Below are 17,001 nucleotides of genomic sequence, written 5' to 3'. Positions count from 1 at the left end.
CACATTGGACTGGTATTTGGAATTAATCCGCCAATATTGGACTGATTGAATCTTACGACATTACGCCATAGGACGTGCGGCTCAACTCCAGAACAGGTAAAAGTAGAGATCTATCAATCCTAAATGTCGGCCGATTCTACTCGTCGACAATGTCTACAACCCCGATTGTCGTCCGATTCTACTCGTCGAAAATGTCTACAACCCCGATTGTCGTCCGATTCTACTCGTCGACAATGTCTACAACCCCGATTGTCGTCCGATTCTACTCGTCGACAATGTCTACAACCCCCGATTGTCGACCGATTCTACTCGTCAACAATGTCTGCAATCCTGATTGCCGACCGATTTTACTCGTCGACAATGTCTACAACCCCGATTGTCGACCGATTTTACTCGTCGACAATGTCTACAATCATGTTTATACAATCTTATATAGAGTGGCTGGGATCGAGGGGCTGCGTGTGTGCGTGGATTACCCTTATATAGAGTGGCTGGGATCGAGGGGCCGCGTGTGTGCGTGGATCACCCTTATATAAAGTGGCTGGGATCGAGGGATGGTGTGTGCGTGGATTACCCTTATATAGAGTGGCTGGGATCGAGGGGCCGCGTGTGTGCGTGGATCACCCTTATATAAAGTGGCTGGGATCGAGGGGTGGTGTGTGCGTGGATTACCCTTATATAGAGTGGCCGAGATCGAGGGGCCGCGTGTGTGCGTGGATCACCCTTATATAAAGTGGCTGGGATCGAGGGGTGGTGTGTGCGTGGATTACCCTTATATAGAGTGGCTGCTATCGAGGGGCTGCGTGTGTGCGTGGATCACCCTTATATAGAGTGGCTGGGATCGAGGGGCCGCGTGTGTGCGTGGATCACCCTTATATAGAGTGGCTGCTATCGAGGGGCTGCGTGTGTGCGTGGATGGCCCTTTATAATGAGTGGCCGGGATCGAGGGGCTGCGTGTGTGCGTGGATCACCCTTATATAAAGTGGCTGGGAGCGAGGGGGGGTGTGTGCGTGGATTATCGTTATATAGAGTGGCTGCTATCGAGGGGCTGCGTGTGTGCGTGGATTACCCTTGTTGTAAATTGAAGTCCGGTTTGCTGCTATAGAATTTTATTGTAGTCGAGTTTAGCTTTAGTACTGTAGGATTTGTAACCCTTCATTGAACCTCTCCATGCTTTGTTGTTACTAAGTCTAGTACATTATATATACAGTATATATTGAATATCTCACAGTTGAGCATTGGTCATTTTCGTAGAAACTTGCTCGAGGAGCTAAAGTAATTGTAAGTAACGAATTTTTAGATTTGCTGTGGGTTAGTTTTCTTTGCATAAATTGAATTGATTACTTATATATATTTTCATATTTGTAGCAAACCGGCATTATATGGCATAGTGCAGCATCGTTAGTTGCTAAAATAAACACGCTGAGTTTGAAATGTAGCTGTGCTTTCGTGTTCAATAGATTTTCGAGGATTCGTTTCGTCGATTTAGAACAACCCTTATAATGAGTGGCCGGGATCGAGGGGCTGCGTGTGTGCGTGGATTACCCTTATATAGAGTGGCTGGGATCGAGGAGCTGCGTGCTTCCGTCAGTTGCTTTTCACAATCAGGATTGTAGACATTGTCGACGAGTAGAATCGGTTGACAATCGGGGTTGTAGACATTGTCGACGAGTAGAATCGGTCGACAATCAGGATTGTAGACATTGTCGACGAGTAGAATCGGTCGACAATCGGGGTTGTAGACATTGTCGATGAGTAGAATCGGTCGCAGCCGAATAACCCCTTTTCTATAAATGTATCTTTGAGCGGGGAACTATTCGACGCTATACTGGACTTGAACCCGTTTTTATCCGTGCCAAAAACTACCTGAAGAAAAATGTTTGGAGCATTGATACTGTGACAACCTATTATATGAAGAGAGGTAATGACATCGAGGACAGGGCTCTTAGTCTATACTCTGCTATCAACCCAACATATACTGTCACAAAGACATGTCTCTGGGTGAACATAGATCTTCCACAGTTAGCCTGTAGTCCAGATGGTTTGGTTTATATATCAACCCAAAATGAATATGGTATCTTAGAAATCAAATGCCTAAAATTACTTGAGAAGTATTCAGTCTCAGAACTTATCGAAGCCCATAAGATAGAACCCAGTATGATTAGATCTGCTTGTTTTAGCATTTCACAGAACAAACTTGTATTGAAAAGATCACACCAATAGTATTACTCTTCAAAAGGTGACCTTTCTATTGAAAGAATATATCCAGACAAGAAATTCAATTGCTGATATGTTTACTGCTAATCTGCGATTGTGGGCTGCCATAATTGTTTTTCAAAAACCTAGGTGCCCTTATTTCCATGGTTACTTAAAACATAGATTTTCAACAAAGTAGGGGCCGGTGAAATTGTGAAATTTCCTGATATAAAGATGCACGCAGGGGACCCGGGAAAACGTGTTTTGGAAGTTTGACTCGCAATTACTTAAAAAATAATAAAGATAATTGAAAACGGTAAAAAGAATATAAGACCACATAAAGGTGTCTATTGATCTCGAAAACTAAAAAATTTAGAATAAAATTTGTAAGAATTACGAACTTTGGAATGAGATGAGCAATAATTCAAGTTGAATTATCGGGAAGACGATATCAATGTTTATAACTTCACCAGCGCACATTGTTGCATTAACTTAATAAATGAGTGATATCATAAAGTTTATTATCAGCCGAGTTCATCGATATTTTTACTTTGTTTCTATCTTAATCAAATCCAGAGATAAGAACGAAATAAAAATATTAAACCGGAGAAAAATAGGGACAAAAAATTCAACAATGCGGACCCGGTGGGTACCCAAAAAAATGGCGCCTGGAAACTGTAAAAAGGCTTATTGATTACACGCATGCCACAGTAAGTATATTGTGCCGCCAAGTTAGTTCACGTATCTACCGCCACTGATATATATAGGGGCAGCACTTGACGGTCAAGATCTGACACCACTGTGCAGTACGGACCTGAAAACACTGCCGAAACTATAACAAAAACACTGCCGCAAATTGTATAGATACCTTTTTCTAAATAAGAGAAAGTTTAAAATCGTCATCTGCAACTGATTCCCCGCTGCAGATACATTAAGATGCAGTTTATACGATTTTATGATTTTATCTAGAAATTTATCTTATGGATCCTCTTTCCGACATTTCTGACATTCCGTTCTATGAGGTGTTTGGGGTTGTTAATATGGATCTTGATAAACAGTCGCACTGTGGGAATTTGCCATCAGTGAAACTGATACTGATTGAAATAAAATGTGTTTATCTTAAGTTAATACATTAAAAACGACCCCAGAACGAGAGTCGATATCACTATCACAGACAGCAACTACACAAGCAGCAGACGGCACGAAAATGGTCTCAGAAATGAAGTTTTCATTCGCGGTTTTATTACTGGCCGTAAGTTTAAAGATGAAACAAATGTTTTTCTACGAAAAAAAATATAATTTACCTTATCGTGATTAGATAACTTTCATTTTTTAACATATAGTTTGAAAGGATTTGTATATCAATTCTTTACTGTTTATTTACTCGTTGTAGTTAGGTATAGTCAGTTTAGAAGCGGCCGCTATTCATGGTAAAACAGCTACATGCGAGGTGAGTAGACCTACGCCTGGTTTACGCTAAGAATAAGGTCTATACACACCTTGTGTATATCAATAGAGGGGTCATTTTCAAAAACTTATGCCTATTCGGCCTTTCTATTGATATGTTGAAGAAAATGTCAAGAAAATAGTTTCCATTGAATATAAGAATAAATAGCATGGGGACAAAAGCAATTGAGAGATGTATTGATTTATGTGAATGTTTGATGAACAGGGTGTGAACTGTGAAGAGTCTCATGAGTGTAGGATATTCCATCCGTGGTGCGAGGGCGGACTATGTGAAGAGGCACGCTGTATGTATGGTAAGTGAGATCCATCAGTGGTTGGCGAATATTCTGTCATACAGTCGCTTCTAGATAAGTTTAATAATCACATTGCATAATAATTGATTATCATAATTATTTATTTCAAACACGATTTGTTTTGATTTCGGGGGGGGGGGGATTTTCGTTATCCCGTCTTCGTTGAATTATGAATTATGAATTACGAATTTATTAACACTCCAACCATTTCTATGGTATATGGAGGAAAAATGTTACACATAGGCCTATACACACAAATATTCACAAAACAACACTTAAGTGATACGAATTCAAATAACAAAATGAATAGGGATCGCGAACAGGACCCGATTGATTCTGATTCCGAGCGATTACGATCAAAACACGCAGTTAAGTGATAATGGTTTCTTGAATTGGCCTCGAAGTTGAAGGGTCTCTAAACGGAGATTTTTTGTTTGCATTTAGTCGATATAATTTCTATGCGAATGACATTTTTTTTCAGTCGGTAAACCTGGTAAATGTCCGTTCCCCGCTAATCTGATCGCTAACGGTATTGACAGCTGCCACAGCGATAACGACTGCCCGGGAAAACGCAAGTGTTGCCCCTTAATGTTCAACAGCGGAAACGTCTGCTTTGCTCCTTCTTCGTAAAATGTATGATTATTTCATTTCAATAAAGAAACTTATCGAAAAACCTTAAGCTACATTACTCGCATGCCTATGATACTCTTAGGCCTACCTTCGTATGATTTCGTGTCGTTCGCAAATAGCTTCATCAGTGTGGTAGTTTTTTGTTTTTTTGCAGAAGTTGTCTTTATAATTCACGAAAAGCATCGGAGCAAGCACGCTTCCTTGAGGAACTCCGCTTGAGTACATTCAGAATATAACCTGACGCATGTTCGAATATATATAGAATATGTTTCAATCAACAATTATTTGAACGAGAAACTCGGAAATCACTATGATTTTTTTTCAATCTTGTTAGCGCCCTCCAAAGCCAGTTTTAAACAGATTTGGGTCAAGATTTTTCGAAATTTAAATACAATTTTCGTGTTGTTTCCGGAAAATGAAAAGCATCCATTCCCAAATAATTTATTTATGTACCCGGCCACTCATATCTAAGATCTGTCCTTTTTCAATAGGAATGTTCCCTCTTTTCACGATAAACAGTGCCCTTCTTCTTGAAATAGAAATGCCCTCAAAAAAGCTCGGAACGGGCCTGAGTTTATAATTAGAAATACCTGTGACCTTCTGGCTGCTCAAACGTTTCAAAATTCTAACTAGTCGTTTAAGCTAAACGAGTTGTTGAATGAGAAAAACAACCTACCGTGGACATCAAGGAATCTATACTAAATCTAATCACTAGCTCTATGCCTTATACCTGCCGACAGGAAATGAGATCCCGAAAACATACGCAACAAAACATTTAAATGTTACTCGTTAGAAAAAGAGGTTATGCGCTGTTTTTGCTATAATGGATTTCCCGACTATTTGAATTCTCTACCCGAGGATTTATTTCACGTTCTGAATGATGATGACTATTTAGGATTGAAACGTCGGATGAATTTACAGCTGATCTGAAAGGAAACTTCTCTGTGTATCGTCACAACACGGAATAGTGTTTCATCAATTGGTTATTATTTCACTTATTCTGTCGGAATGAGGACAAATTTAGAATCTTAACTCCTTTTCTAATACTAGAATATCGAAAAGCGTATTTTAGCAATATTGATCAAGCAGCTGCTGGGAGGAAATCGTGATAATGAAGCAACTTCCGGATTGGTTATGCGAGGAATTACGTTTTTTTCTCGTGACGTCATGGCCGATTACAGTCGTTCTCGTTTTAGCCGATTTACCTTTTCTAACGTTTGCTATAATAGTTGGACAATCGAATTTAATTTCGCAAGCCGCCTTTTCTTTGACGGACACGTTTTTCGAACTCCTGTATTCGTTAGATATGGGTATTGAAGGACTATTCTCGCAAGCTTTCGGCGCCAAAAACTATCGTTTTTCACGCTTGTTGTTACAGAGAGGATTGTTGATAGTGGTTTGTACCGGTTTAGTTTTGCTACCGATTAATTTTACTGTTGATAAAATCTTCATTGTTTTCGGACAAAATGCAACCGTTGCCGTAGAAGCTGGAAGAATGCTTGCGGTAACATCGCCGGATAACATTTTTGTTTTTGCTTATGATAATTTTACGCATTTTCTAATGTCACAGAATGTAATTTTACCAGTTGTTATTGTAGCAATAGTCAACAACGTTTTCAGCGCAGTCGTCTGTTACGTCATGGTTATTGTACTAGGTATGGCCAGTCTGGGGCCAGCTATAGCGCTGGTCATCTATTATTTCAACGCAGTGGTCGCCATGGCTATAGCATGTCATTTAACTAACAAAGATACTGTCGCTTTATACAGAACTAGTATGGACGTCTTTAAGAATCTATGGGAGGTAGCTAGTATGGCCCTTGGAACGACGATATCAAAATTGTCATATACACTTTCTATGACAATCGGCCTGTTACTGATGGGAACTTTCGGAATGGTCGAACTTGTAGCGTTGAGCGTCTCGTTGCAAGTGATCAATTTTAACTGCAATATCTTTTATGGCATATCTGAAGCGTGTAGTATGAGAGTCGGTTTCCTTTTATCATCCAGGGACGGTAAGACGGCCAAACGAGCTTTGTTCTTTTATCAAGGTATATCGATGACGGTTGCCGTAGTTTTGGGTGCATTAATATGTTCGCTTCACGCTGTTTTAGCTCGGGGATTTTCTAGCGATAAATCGGTCCAAGCCGAATTGAAATTTTTGCTAATAAATGTCGGAGCGAGTTTGCCTCTATTTGCTGTAAATGCCGTATTCAACGCTGCTATTCGAGGATGCGCTAAAATAGCCCTGATTTCAGTAACTTGTTTCGTGTCTTTGATTATAGGAACATCGTTAGGCTTGATTTTATTATATTTTACTCGGTTAGGCGCATTAAGTATAGTAATAGGATATCAGAGTTCGTGCGTTTTAAATTCGTTGATATTCGTTCCGTACGCTTTATTGATTTTAGATTGGGACGAACAATCTAAACTAGCGCGTGACAGAACTGCAGACGACCAGAACCTAATTGAAGTCGGTGATGGAACCGGAGTGGATTACAGTACGTTCAATTCAACACACAGCGTCTCCTCGAATCTGGATTTGGACGATCGGAGATTATCAAAATAGAAAAAAGATGTCTGAAATTGTTGAAATAAACGAGGTCAAATATATCACAATGATACAAGAGAGCTGACTTTGTTTTGAATTTTCAGGACCTTTTATCTGGAATGGATTACCATCCAACCTTAGATCTATTGATAGTCTTAACTGTTTAAAGACGTTTTGAAAACTAATCTTTTACCCGCTTCTATCCTCTCCCTATTTGGTATGCCTTATCCCTGCTACTTCCATTCTACTCCCTCCTGGACTACACTCACCATCCCTTAAAAGTCCTTTCATTTTAAATATAGTTACTCAATGCTGCTCTTTCTTATCAACATACTCCCTCCTTGTAATTTGAGCCACTTGCCTTCAGTGTGCGCACCAGCACACATCTAGTGTGCGCTATCGTGCTCACACACTATCTTTTCCTATACATATAAAACCCTATAACTATTGCTTCTACAGAGCACTTAATATGGTAATAATAATAGAAATAGTGTTAGTTTTTTGTTCTAGTTCTCTGTTCATTTTGTCTCGTTTTTTTTTTCGAAGGACGTTGTGTGAAGTCTGAAGTACATGACTAGCAACTCAGACTTCACACAATTTTGATTTCGCTAATGCTGAATTAATTTACCCTTGCAGCGATAAAACTAAAAGACATATTTTGGAATCTGCATTAATAATTGAAAATTCGAACAACGTTGTAAACCTTAACAATGGTTTTTCACCCCATAATAAACTTATATCTATATTCCTCTGTAAACTGGTTAAACTCAACACTTGATTCCCCTTTGATTATTTGTTATTTGTTCTCTCATCTATTTTAGTCTCTCAACTTGTATTCACCATTGTTTTAATTTAAGTGCCCACAATTTGTCTTTTTACTACTGATTTCAAGTTCTAATTTATATTTATACTCACTATTGTTGTTTATAATTACCCCTTAGTTTGCTTCTCTTCATCTATTTTAGCGTGTAACTGTTTCTATGTTAATTTTCCTTTAGTTTGTATCATCTCTGATTACTTGAATTAGTCTCTTTGTCTCTGGATTGTATATATATATCTCATAATTTTTCAATTAAATTCTCATTATTCCTGAAGATGACTATTAGGATATAGTCGAAACGTTGAAATAAACTACTATCTCGAAGTTTCATTTTCGGACTTTTTCGTTATAATTGTGGAATTCTCACTACATCGCGTCAACACGGATATAGTGTTCTATCAATTGTGATTGTTAGTTATCAATTGTGATTGTTAGTTAATACTCAAATTCACTCCCACCTCCCTGCTCAAACGAAAGAGTCTATGGTTATTGCCGCAACATGCCTAAACGTAGAAAACTATGACCTTTCACGAACGATTTTCGATTTCTATAGATTTGCCTATTGCCATTCTGGTTTAGTACTTCGCAAATAAAAGATATCTTCAGCTAAATCCTCGCGTAAGTGCTTATTCGTTTTGATCACAAGTGAGTCAACTTTATATTAACTTGGTAACTTTTCCCCATAGGCCTACTACTCTTATTTCATTAAATATTTGTTTATCATAGCAAAACCGAGAAACTTAATATTTTTAATTTCTAATACCAAAAAGAACATACAGTCTTTGTCAATTTCTACGTCATATCAAACCTGTTTATTCGCAAACCTTTCATTATATAATATATATAAACTTTATTGTCAAAGTAGAATACTTTTATGACACGTACATAATTAATAAAATTTAGTACAAAGATGATTATATAATATCAACTGATCTGGTTTTGACTACTCACAAATGATCCGTCACTTTCTACCTAAAGCTTTTTTAACTGGTTATTTATTGTATTACAGTTCCCCAAAATTATCGAAGATACCACCACACACACACACTCAAGTTTGCAGTTGTTAGTAAAGTTAAGTATTCTGCTAACAGTTGACAACGTGTAAGAGCCAACGCCGAAGCGAGCCGAGAGCGTCCAGAAACGACAGACACCACGATATATGCATCTCGAGATGTTCATACTGAATAAAGCCACCAGTGAAACGACGACCATCTGGTTGATACGTATAGAGTTGTAGAAAAGACGAAACTGCCGGGTTTAGGATAATTCGTACTTCTAACTCGAGATTATCAACAAAAAGGCAACGTTGATCAAGCAACAGGAAGGAAATCGTGATAATGAAGCAACTTCCGGATTGGTTATGCGAGGAATTACGTTTTTTTCTCGTGACGTCATGGCCGATTATAGTCGTTCTCGTTTTGGCCGATTTGCCTTTTTTAACGTTTGCTATAATAGTTGGACAATCGAATTTGATTTCGCAAGCCGCATTTTCTTTGACGGACACGTTCTTCGAACTCCTGTATTCGTTAGATATGGGCATGGAAGGATTATTCTCGCAAGCTTTCGGCGCCAAAAACTATCGTTATTCACGCTTGTTGCTACAGAGAGGATTGTTGATAGTGGTTTGTACCGGTTTAGTTTTGCTACCGATTAATTTCATTGCTGACAAAATCTTCATTCTTTTCGGACAAAATGCAACCGTAGCCGAAGAAGCTGGAAGGATGCTCATGGTGGCAACGCCTGATAACATTTTCGTTTTTGCGTATGACATTTTAACGCGTTTTCTAATGTCACAGGATATTGTTATACCAGTCGTTATCGTAGCAATAGTCAACAACGTTTTCAGCGCAGTCGTCTGTTACGTCATGGTTATCGTACTAGGTATGGCCAGTCTGGGGCCAGCTATAGCGCTGGTCATCTATTATTTCAACGCGATGGTCGCCATGGCTATAGCATGTCATTTAACTAACAAAGATACTGTCGCTTTATACAGAACTAGTATGGAGGTATTTAAGAATCTATGGGAGGTTGCTAGTATGGCTCTTGGGTCAACAGTATCCGAATTGTCATATACACTTTCTATGACGATCGGTCTGTTTTTGACGGGTACTTTCGGAGTGGTCGAACTTGTAGCGTTGAGCGTCTCACTGCAAGTGATCAATTTTAACTGCAATGTCTTTTGGGGTATAGCGGAAGCGTGTAGTATGAGAGTCGGTTTCCTGTTATCATCCCGGGACGGTAAGACGGCCAAACGAGCTTTGTTCTTTTATCAAGGTATTTCGATAACGGTCGCTGTAGTTTTGGGTGCGTTAATATGTTCGCTTCACGCTGTTTTAGCTCGCGGATTTTCTAGCGATAAATCGGTCCAAGCCGAATTGAAGGTTTTGCTACTATACATCGGAGCGAGTTTACCTCTATTCGCTGTAGACTCCATACTCAACGCAGCGATCAAAGGATGCGCTAAAATAGCCCTGGTTTCAATAACGTGTTTCGTGTCTTTGATTATAGGAACATCGATAGGTTTGATTTTATTGTATTTTACTCGGTTAGGCGCTGTAAGTGTTGTAATGGGATATCAAAGTTCGTGCGTCTTGAATTCATTCATATTCGTTCCGTACGCCTTTTTCATTTTAGATTGGGACGAACAATCTAAACTAGCGCGTGACAGAACTACAGACGATCAGAACTTAATTCCAGTCGGCGATGGAACTGAAGAGTTGGATTACAGTACGTTCAATTCACCACCAAGCGCCTCCAATCTGGATTTGGATGATAAGAAATTACTAAATTAGAAAAAAATGCAATTTTTGATATAAACTAATAATAGAAATATAAGACTGAAAAAAGAACACTGAATTAACAATAGAGATCGATTCATTTACTAAATTTTCAACGAATATTCATTAAATTCTGTTAGTCGTTTGTCTCATTTCTCTTCGTCCTCCTATCGGATGCCCTGAAGGCTCGGCCAACATGATCAGGATTCATCATGCTAATAAGTGAATGAAATGTGCAAGAGGAGGATACACTGTTCAACTGTTAGGATTACACTTGTGACCCAAGTGAGAATCCGCGCAGGGTCGGTTGCTAAAAATTAAATGACATAGATAAGTTCATCGTTGAATACATGTTTGTACACTTACGTACCGTATATACGGTCTTGACCGGGATTTATTTACATTGTCACCATTAGGTTTTTGGTAGTTTTTAATGAGACCGATGTCAAGAGGCAACCTTCCAGTCGCCATTGCGCGCAGATAGACTGAGCTTGCTATTCTGAGGCCAAAAACGGAGGCAGCGTTCCAGCTATCGCGGCAATGAGACTGAGTTTACAGTCAAAACACCAGAAACAGAAAACTAATGCGTATATATATATATATATATATATATATATATATATATATATATATATATATATATATATATATATATATATATATATATATATATATATATATATATATATATATATATATATATATATATATATATATATATATATATATATATATATATATATATATATATATATATATATATATATATATATATATATATATATATATATATATATATATATATATATATATATATATATATATATATATATATATATGTATATATGTATATATGTATATCATCACAAAATCATCATATATATCGCAAAAGTGGTCAGATAGTTCTATGCGTATTGATAGACCGTCATCCCTGTTCGATCTAAATCAGAACATTCCTCAAGTGTCTAAGTCGGGATATGTAGGTGTAAGTAATAAAAAATGGCGTTGGGTTTAATTAATACACTATGCTAATGGTGTCGATTATGATTCTGTTTACTGCAATACTTGCGTCCACACGTATGTATATTGTTAAGACTCCAAATATGAAGGATTTGTTGAAGCATGATTTTGTGGTTTAGGCGATCAATTAGTGAGTTTTTGAAATAAATTATAGTGTTGATGCGGCCAGAGCATCTAGATTGTAATCATTTTTGTACAAAATGGATTTCGCGAGAAATAAAAGATAGTTCGCATGTGTGCGTTTGAAGAAATGTATTGCTATTGTTTAAGTAATTCCGTAGACGATGTCTTGAGTGATATTTATAGGTGTATTTAGTATGCGTTGAAAGATTGGTTGTATATATGAATATGATTGCTGTCCCTAGCTGAGATGGCATTTTTTGAATTACACATTACTCGATGCCAATGTTCAAATGTTGCTGGGTGAGCCTGAACTTCCTTACTGAACGATTCTCAATTTCTAAAATTTGCTTACTGGTCATTCTGGTTTAGTTGTTCGGAAATAGTTTACCATCAAACCCAATCCTTGCGTAACTGGTTATGTATTACGCGTATAATACAAGCTGCACTGGCCAAACTGGTTAGTACGTACGATACGTACGAGACCCGGGTTCGATCCCGATGAGTGCGCGTATTTTCACATTCATCATCTTGGTCACATTGCAACCATTTATTTGGGTAAGCGTTTTGGTCTAATCTACTCTGGACAAAAACATCTGATACCATGAATAAGCCTTTTTACAGTTTCCAGGCGCCATTTTTTGGGTACCCGCCGGGTCCGCATTGTTGAATTTTTCGTCCCTATTTTTCCCCGTAGTTTTTTTATCATATTACTCAATCATAAAGTTGATGCAACAATGCGCGCTGGTGAAGTTATAAACATTGATATCGTCTTCCCGATAATTCAACTTGAATTATTGCTCATCTCATTCAAAAGTTCGTAATTCTTACAAATTTTAATCTACATTTTTGAAGTTTTCAGGATCAATAGCCATCTATTTGTGGTCTTATATTCTTTTTACCGTTTTCAATTATCTTTATCCACATCATATTTCGTAGTTCAAGAGTTTGGTTAATTTAGCGAATATTCGTATTTGGTCTCAATGTAATAACTATATATGTAGTAACATATGGTTGAACTTTCATTTTCATTAGTTATCATTGAATTGTCAGTAGTTTCAAGTTTTGAGTATCATTTGCTTTTCAATCCGGATTTGCGCTTAATCCGGGTGAAATATTTGGTCCATCGAACCATGAAAATTACCATTCACAATTCGGATTTACCTAATTCCAAGAAATCAGGCCACCTAGTTACCCGTCTGCTGGTAATAACTCTTCCGGCTGATCATGATATCGTGGAAACGGCTGTTGCAGTTTTCGATACCACGTCGGTTTCCCGCCGTTTATATAACTTGATAGCATAGATTAAACCCATAATTTAGGTTACTATCCGATGCCGTGATAGATATAGTTGTCAAAAGTAAATGATGAAAAATAGCTATTAGTATACGGGGAACAGATGTTTTTATTCGGAGTTGCGATATCTTTAAAAGGGGACACACCGGAGACAGATTCCTAGTAACAACTCGTGGAAGCTGAAGGTGAGTATCGCTTTGTTATCACCCGGTCGGGGAGGAGTGTATGCCGAAGCGTCCGGAGGAAATAAAAAAGATAATGAATTTTTGAATAGAAAAGTGTATTCTTGATAAACGTTCCTTTAATATTCGAAATTGTTTTTTTCAAAGATATTATTTTTTTTTTCGAAAATAGGATTTAATTTTTAGAAATACAAATTTTTATTAAAAGATTATTTTTAACGCCCCCAGGAGGCCATCGTGATCGAATGGTGATTATGTTTTATACTGAAACTGACGCAGTAGAGGATGTGATAGTCAAGTTACCCACGGTCAATCAAACGCAGATCAGTGAGACTCGTCCTTCTGGAGGTCATTGCGTACATAGAATTGTAAAATGGACGAGACATTTTACTTATTCTGTCTGATTTAGTCGTTCTTCTAACTCTAGAATAACAACAAAAAAGGTAACATTTTTTTAGCAAGGTTGATCGAGCAGCAGGAATGACGTGATAATGAAGGCACTTCCGGATTGGTTATGCGAGGAATTACGTTTTTTTCTCGTGACGTCATGGCCGATTATAGTCGTTCTCGTTTTAGCCGATTTGCCTTTTCTAACGTTTGCTATAATAGTTGGACAATCGAATTTGATTTCGCAAGCCGCATTTTCTTTGACGGACACGTTCTTCGAACTCCTGTATTCGTTAGATATGGGCATGGAAGGATTATTCTCGCAAGCTTTCGGCGCCAAAAACTATCGTTATTCGCTCTTGTTGTTACAGAGAGGATTGTTGATAGTGGTTTGTACCGGTTTAGTTTTGCTACCGATTAATTTCACTGCTGACAAAATCTTCATTCTTTTCGGACAAAATGCAACCGTAGCCGAAGAAGCTGGAGGGATGCTGATGGTGGCATTGCCGGATAACATTTTTGTCTTTGCGTCTGAAATTTTAACGCGTTTTCTAATGTCACAGGATATTGTTATACCAGTCGTTATCGTAGCAGTAGTCAACAACGTTTTCAGCGCAGTCGTCTGTTACGTCATGGTTATCGTACTAGGTATGGCCAGTCTGGGACCAGCTATAGCGCTGGTCATCTATTATTTCAACGCAGTGGTCGCCATGGCTATAGCATGTCATCTAACTAACAAAGATACTGTCGCTTTATACAGAACTAGTATGGAGGTATTTAAGAATCTATGGGAGGTAGCTAGTATGGCTCTTGGGGCAACAGTATCCGAATTGTCATATACACTATGTTTGACAATCGGCCTGTTCTTGACGGGTACTTTTGGAGTGGTCGAACTTGTAGCGTTGAACGTCTCACTGCAAGTGATCAATCTTAACTGTAATATCTTTTATGGTATATCTGAAGCGTGTAGTATGAGAGTTGGTTTCCTGTTATCGTCCAGGGACGGTCAAACGGCTAAACGAGCTTTGTTCTTTTATCAAGGTTTATCGATGACGGTCGCCGTAGTTTTTGGTGCATTAATATGTTCGCTTCACGCTGTTTTAGCTCGCGTTTTTTCTAGCGATAAATCGGTCCAAGCCGAATTGAAATTTTTGCTACTTTACATCGGAGCGAGTTTGCCCCTATTCGATGTAGATGCCGTATTCAACGCCGCGATCAAAGGATGCGCTAAAATAGCCCTGATTTCAATTACGTGTGTCGTGTCTTTGATTATAGGAACATCGTTAGGTTTGATTTTATTATATTTTACTCGGTTAGGCGCATTAAGTATAGTAATAGGATATCAGAGTTCGTGCGTTTTAAAATCGTTAATATTCGCCCCGTACGCGTTATTGATTTTAGATTGGGACGAACAATCTAAACTAGCGCGTGACAGAACTACAGACGATCAGAACTTACTTCAAGTCGGAACCAGAAATGGAGAGTTGGGTTACAATACGTTAAACTAAACACCCAGCGCTTCCTTGAATCTGGATTTGGATGATATGAAATTACTAAATTAGAAAAAAAGATGTCTGCAATTGTTGAAATAAACTTATATGGAAATATAAATCTGAAAAAAGAACACCGAATTAACAATGAAGATAAATTCCTTTACTTAATTTTCAGCGAATACTCGTAGAATTTAGTTAGTCTTTTGTCTCTCTTCTCTTCATCCTCCTACCAGATGCCTTGAAGACTCGGCCGACATAGTAAGATTCATCATGCTAAGTGATGAAATGTACAAGGGGAGGACACACTGTTCGACTGTTAGGATTACACTTAGGATCAGTTGCTCAGAATTTTGATTAGAGTTAACCAGTGGATAGTTGACACAGTGACAATCATGAGTTCATCGTCTTTCGAACGAAATGATTAAGTGCAGTATAAACTTTATGCTTGAGCCTTTTTAACTCTGTATTATCCAGTGGCACCTATCCTGAAGAATGGTCCCGAGGTATTATTGCAGCTATTTTTAAAAAAGGTGATCCATGTGATACCAACTGTTACAGGGGGATCACTATCTCTAGCTGCTTAGGTAAACTTTTCTGTAGCATTCTGAACAACCGTCTTGTAAATTACTTGGAAGATAACAACATTCTTAACCCAAACCAAATTGGATTTAGAAAGGGCTCCCGTACCTCAGATCACCTTTTTACTCTGAAGCACTTGATCGATAGAAACACTAGTAAACGCAAACAGAAATTCTACTGCGCCTTTATTGACTTCAGTCGTGCCTTTGATAGCATTCCCCATGACGGGTTGTTTATTAAATTGATAAAATCCGGTATAAGTGGTTTATTTTATAAAGTTATAAGAAATATGTATGCGAGTGCCTTTTCCAGAGTCCAAAACGACAAAGGTCTATCTGAGGAATTTCCAGTAAAAATCGGTGTACATCAGGGTAATATTCTAAGTCCGATGCTCTTCAATATCTTTATCAATGACTTACATAAATCTTTTAATAATTGTGACTCTCCAACTATAAGGAACATCAATATCCCATGCCTACTATACGCGGATGATCTTGTTATCTTATCCAGAACACCTGAAGGTCTGCAAAAATCACTGGATAATCTAGGTGTATATTGTAACACATGGGGTATTGATGTAAACTATGGAAAATCTAATATAATGGAATTTAGTAAAGCTAGGAACATGCGTATGACAGAATCAAAATTTAAGATTAATGACTGCACTATAAATTTCTGTAAAACTTATAATTATTTGGGTTTTACTGTTCACTGTAATGGTAAACTGGATAGTCTCCAAGATGCATTGGGTAAAAAGGGATCTAGAGCATTATTCAACCTCATAAAAATTCCTGGCTTTAGAAATTTAGGCATTATCCAACAACTGCAACTCTTCAACAGTCTCATCAAACCTATTATTACATATGGTAGCGAAGTTTGGGGAGTCACACCTTTGATTAAAAATCTAAATAAAGGAGATGATCGTACTATAAAAGACAACATAGGTGATATCTTCAAACTTTGCTCAATGCAAAAAGTAGTTAACCGTTTCCTTCGTCATATCCTTGGACTCCATAACAGATCACCTATTTTACCTCTCCTTGGAGATCTTGGCCAATTTCCCATACTCATTGAAATAATTTTATCTTCTGTGAAATATTGGTTAAATTGCATGAAAAATAATCAAAACTCCCTGCTCTATCTTTGTTTGTTAGATATGCATGAATCCTCGTCCCGAGACTCTCGTTTTAATT

General features: G+C 37.9%; 4 protein-coding genes across 4 annotated transcripts; all 4 read left to right on the top strand.

The window, feature by feature from the left end:
- Positions 1-3,345: 3,345 nt before the first annotated feature.
- On the top strand, positions 3,346-4,629 carry LOC141910106 (uncharacterized). The gene is made up of 4 exons (XM_074800819.1): positions 3,346-3,448; positions 3,590-3,646; positions 3,869-3,956; positions 4,438-4,629. The coding sequence occupies exons 1-4, from the start codon at positions 3,404-3,406 to the stop codon at positions 4,584-4,586; spliced, it is 339 nt and encodes a 112-aa protein (XP_074656920.1). The 5' UTR covers positions 3,346-3,403; the 3' UTR covers positions 4,587-4,629.
- Positions 4,630-5,697: 1,068 nt separating this feature from the next.
- On the top strand, positions 5,698-7,152 carry LOC141910356 (multidrug and toxin extrusion protein 1-like). Its single transcript, XM_074801091.1, has one exon. It carries the CDS (start codon positions 5,698-5,700, stop codon positions 7,150-7,152), a length of 1,455 nt encoding a protein of 484 aa, XP_074657192.1.
- Positions 7,153-9,291: 2,139 nt separating this feature from the next.
- LOC141910355 (multidrug and toxin extrusion protein 1-like) lies at positions 9,292-10,746 on the top strand. The gene has a single exon (XM_074801089.1). It carries the CDS (start codon positions 9,292-9,294, stop codon positions 10,744-10,746), a length of 1,455 nt encoding a protein of 484 aa, XP_074657190.1.
- Positions 10,747-13,840: 3,094 nt separating this feature from the next.
- On the top strand, positions 13,841-15,244 carry LOC141910354 (multidrug and toxin extrusion protein 2-like). Its single transcript, XM_074801088.1, has one exon. The coding sequence runs from the start codon at positions 13,841-13,843 to the stop codon at positions 15,242-15,244; it is 1,404 nt and encodes a 467-aa protein (XP_074657189.1).
- The last annotated feature ends 1,757 nt before the right edge of the window (positions 15,245-17,001 follow it).

This window comes from Tubulanus polymorphus, chromosome 8 (genome assembly GCF_964204645.1).
Source record: "Tubulanus polymorphus chromosome 8, tnTubPoly1.2, whole genome shotgun sequence".
Lineage (NCBI taxonomy): Eukaryota > Metazoa > Nemertea > Palaeonemertea > Tubulaniformes > Tubulanidae > Tubulanus > Tubulanus polymorphus.
The sequence above is the reverse complement of the archived record's forward strand: the minus strand, read 5'-3'. Positions and strand labels throughout refer to the sequence as shown.

Coding starts and splice junctions, on each gene's coding strand:
- LOC141910106 (XM_074800819.1), top strand. CDS start 3,404: ATGGTCTCAGAAATGAAGTTTTCATTCGCGGTTTTATTACTGGCC. Junction 3,647..3,868: donor GTAAAACAGCTACATGCGAG/GTGAGTAGACCT, acceptor TTTGATGAACAG/GGTGTGAACTGTGAAGAGTC. Junction 3,957..4,437: donor AGAGGCACGCTGTATGTATG/GTAAGTGAGATC, acceptor ATTTTTTTTCAG/TCGGTAAACCTGGTAAATGT.
- LOC141910354 (XM_074801088.1), top strand. CDS start 13,841: ATGAAGGCACTTCCGGATTGGTTATGCGAGGAATTACGTTTTTTTCTC.
- LOC141910355 (XM_074801089.1), top strand. CDS start 9,292: ATGAAGCAACTTCCGGATTGGTTATGCGAGGAATTACGTTTTTTTCTC.
- LOC141910356 (XM_074801091.1), top strand. CDS start 5,698: ATGAAGCAACTTCCGGATTGGTTATGCGAGGAATTACGTTTTTTTCTC.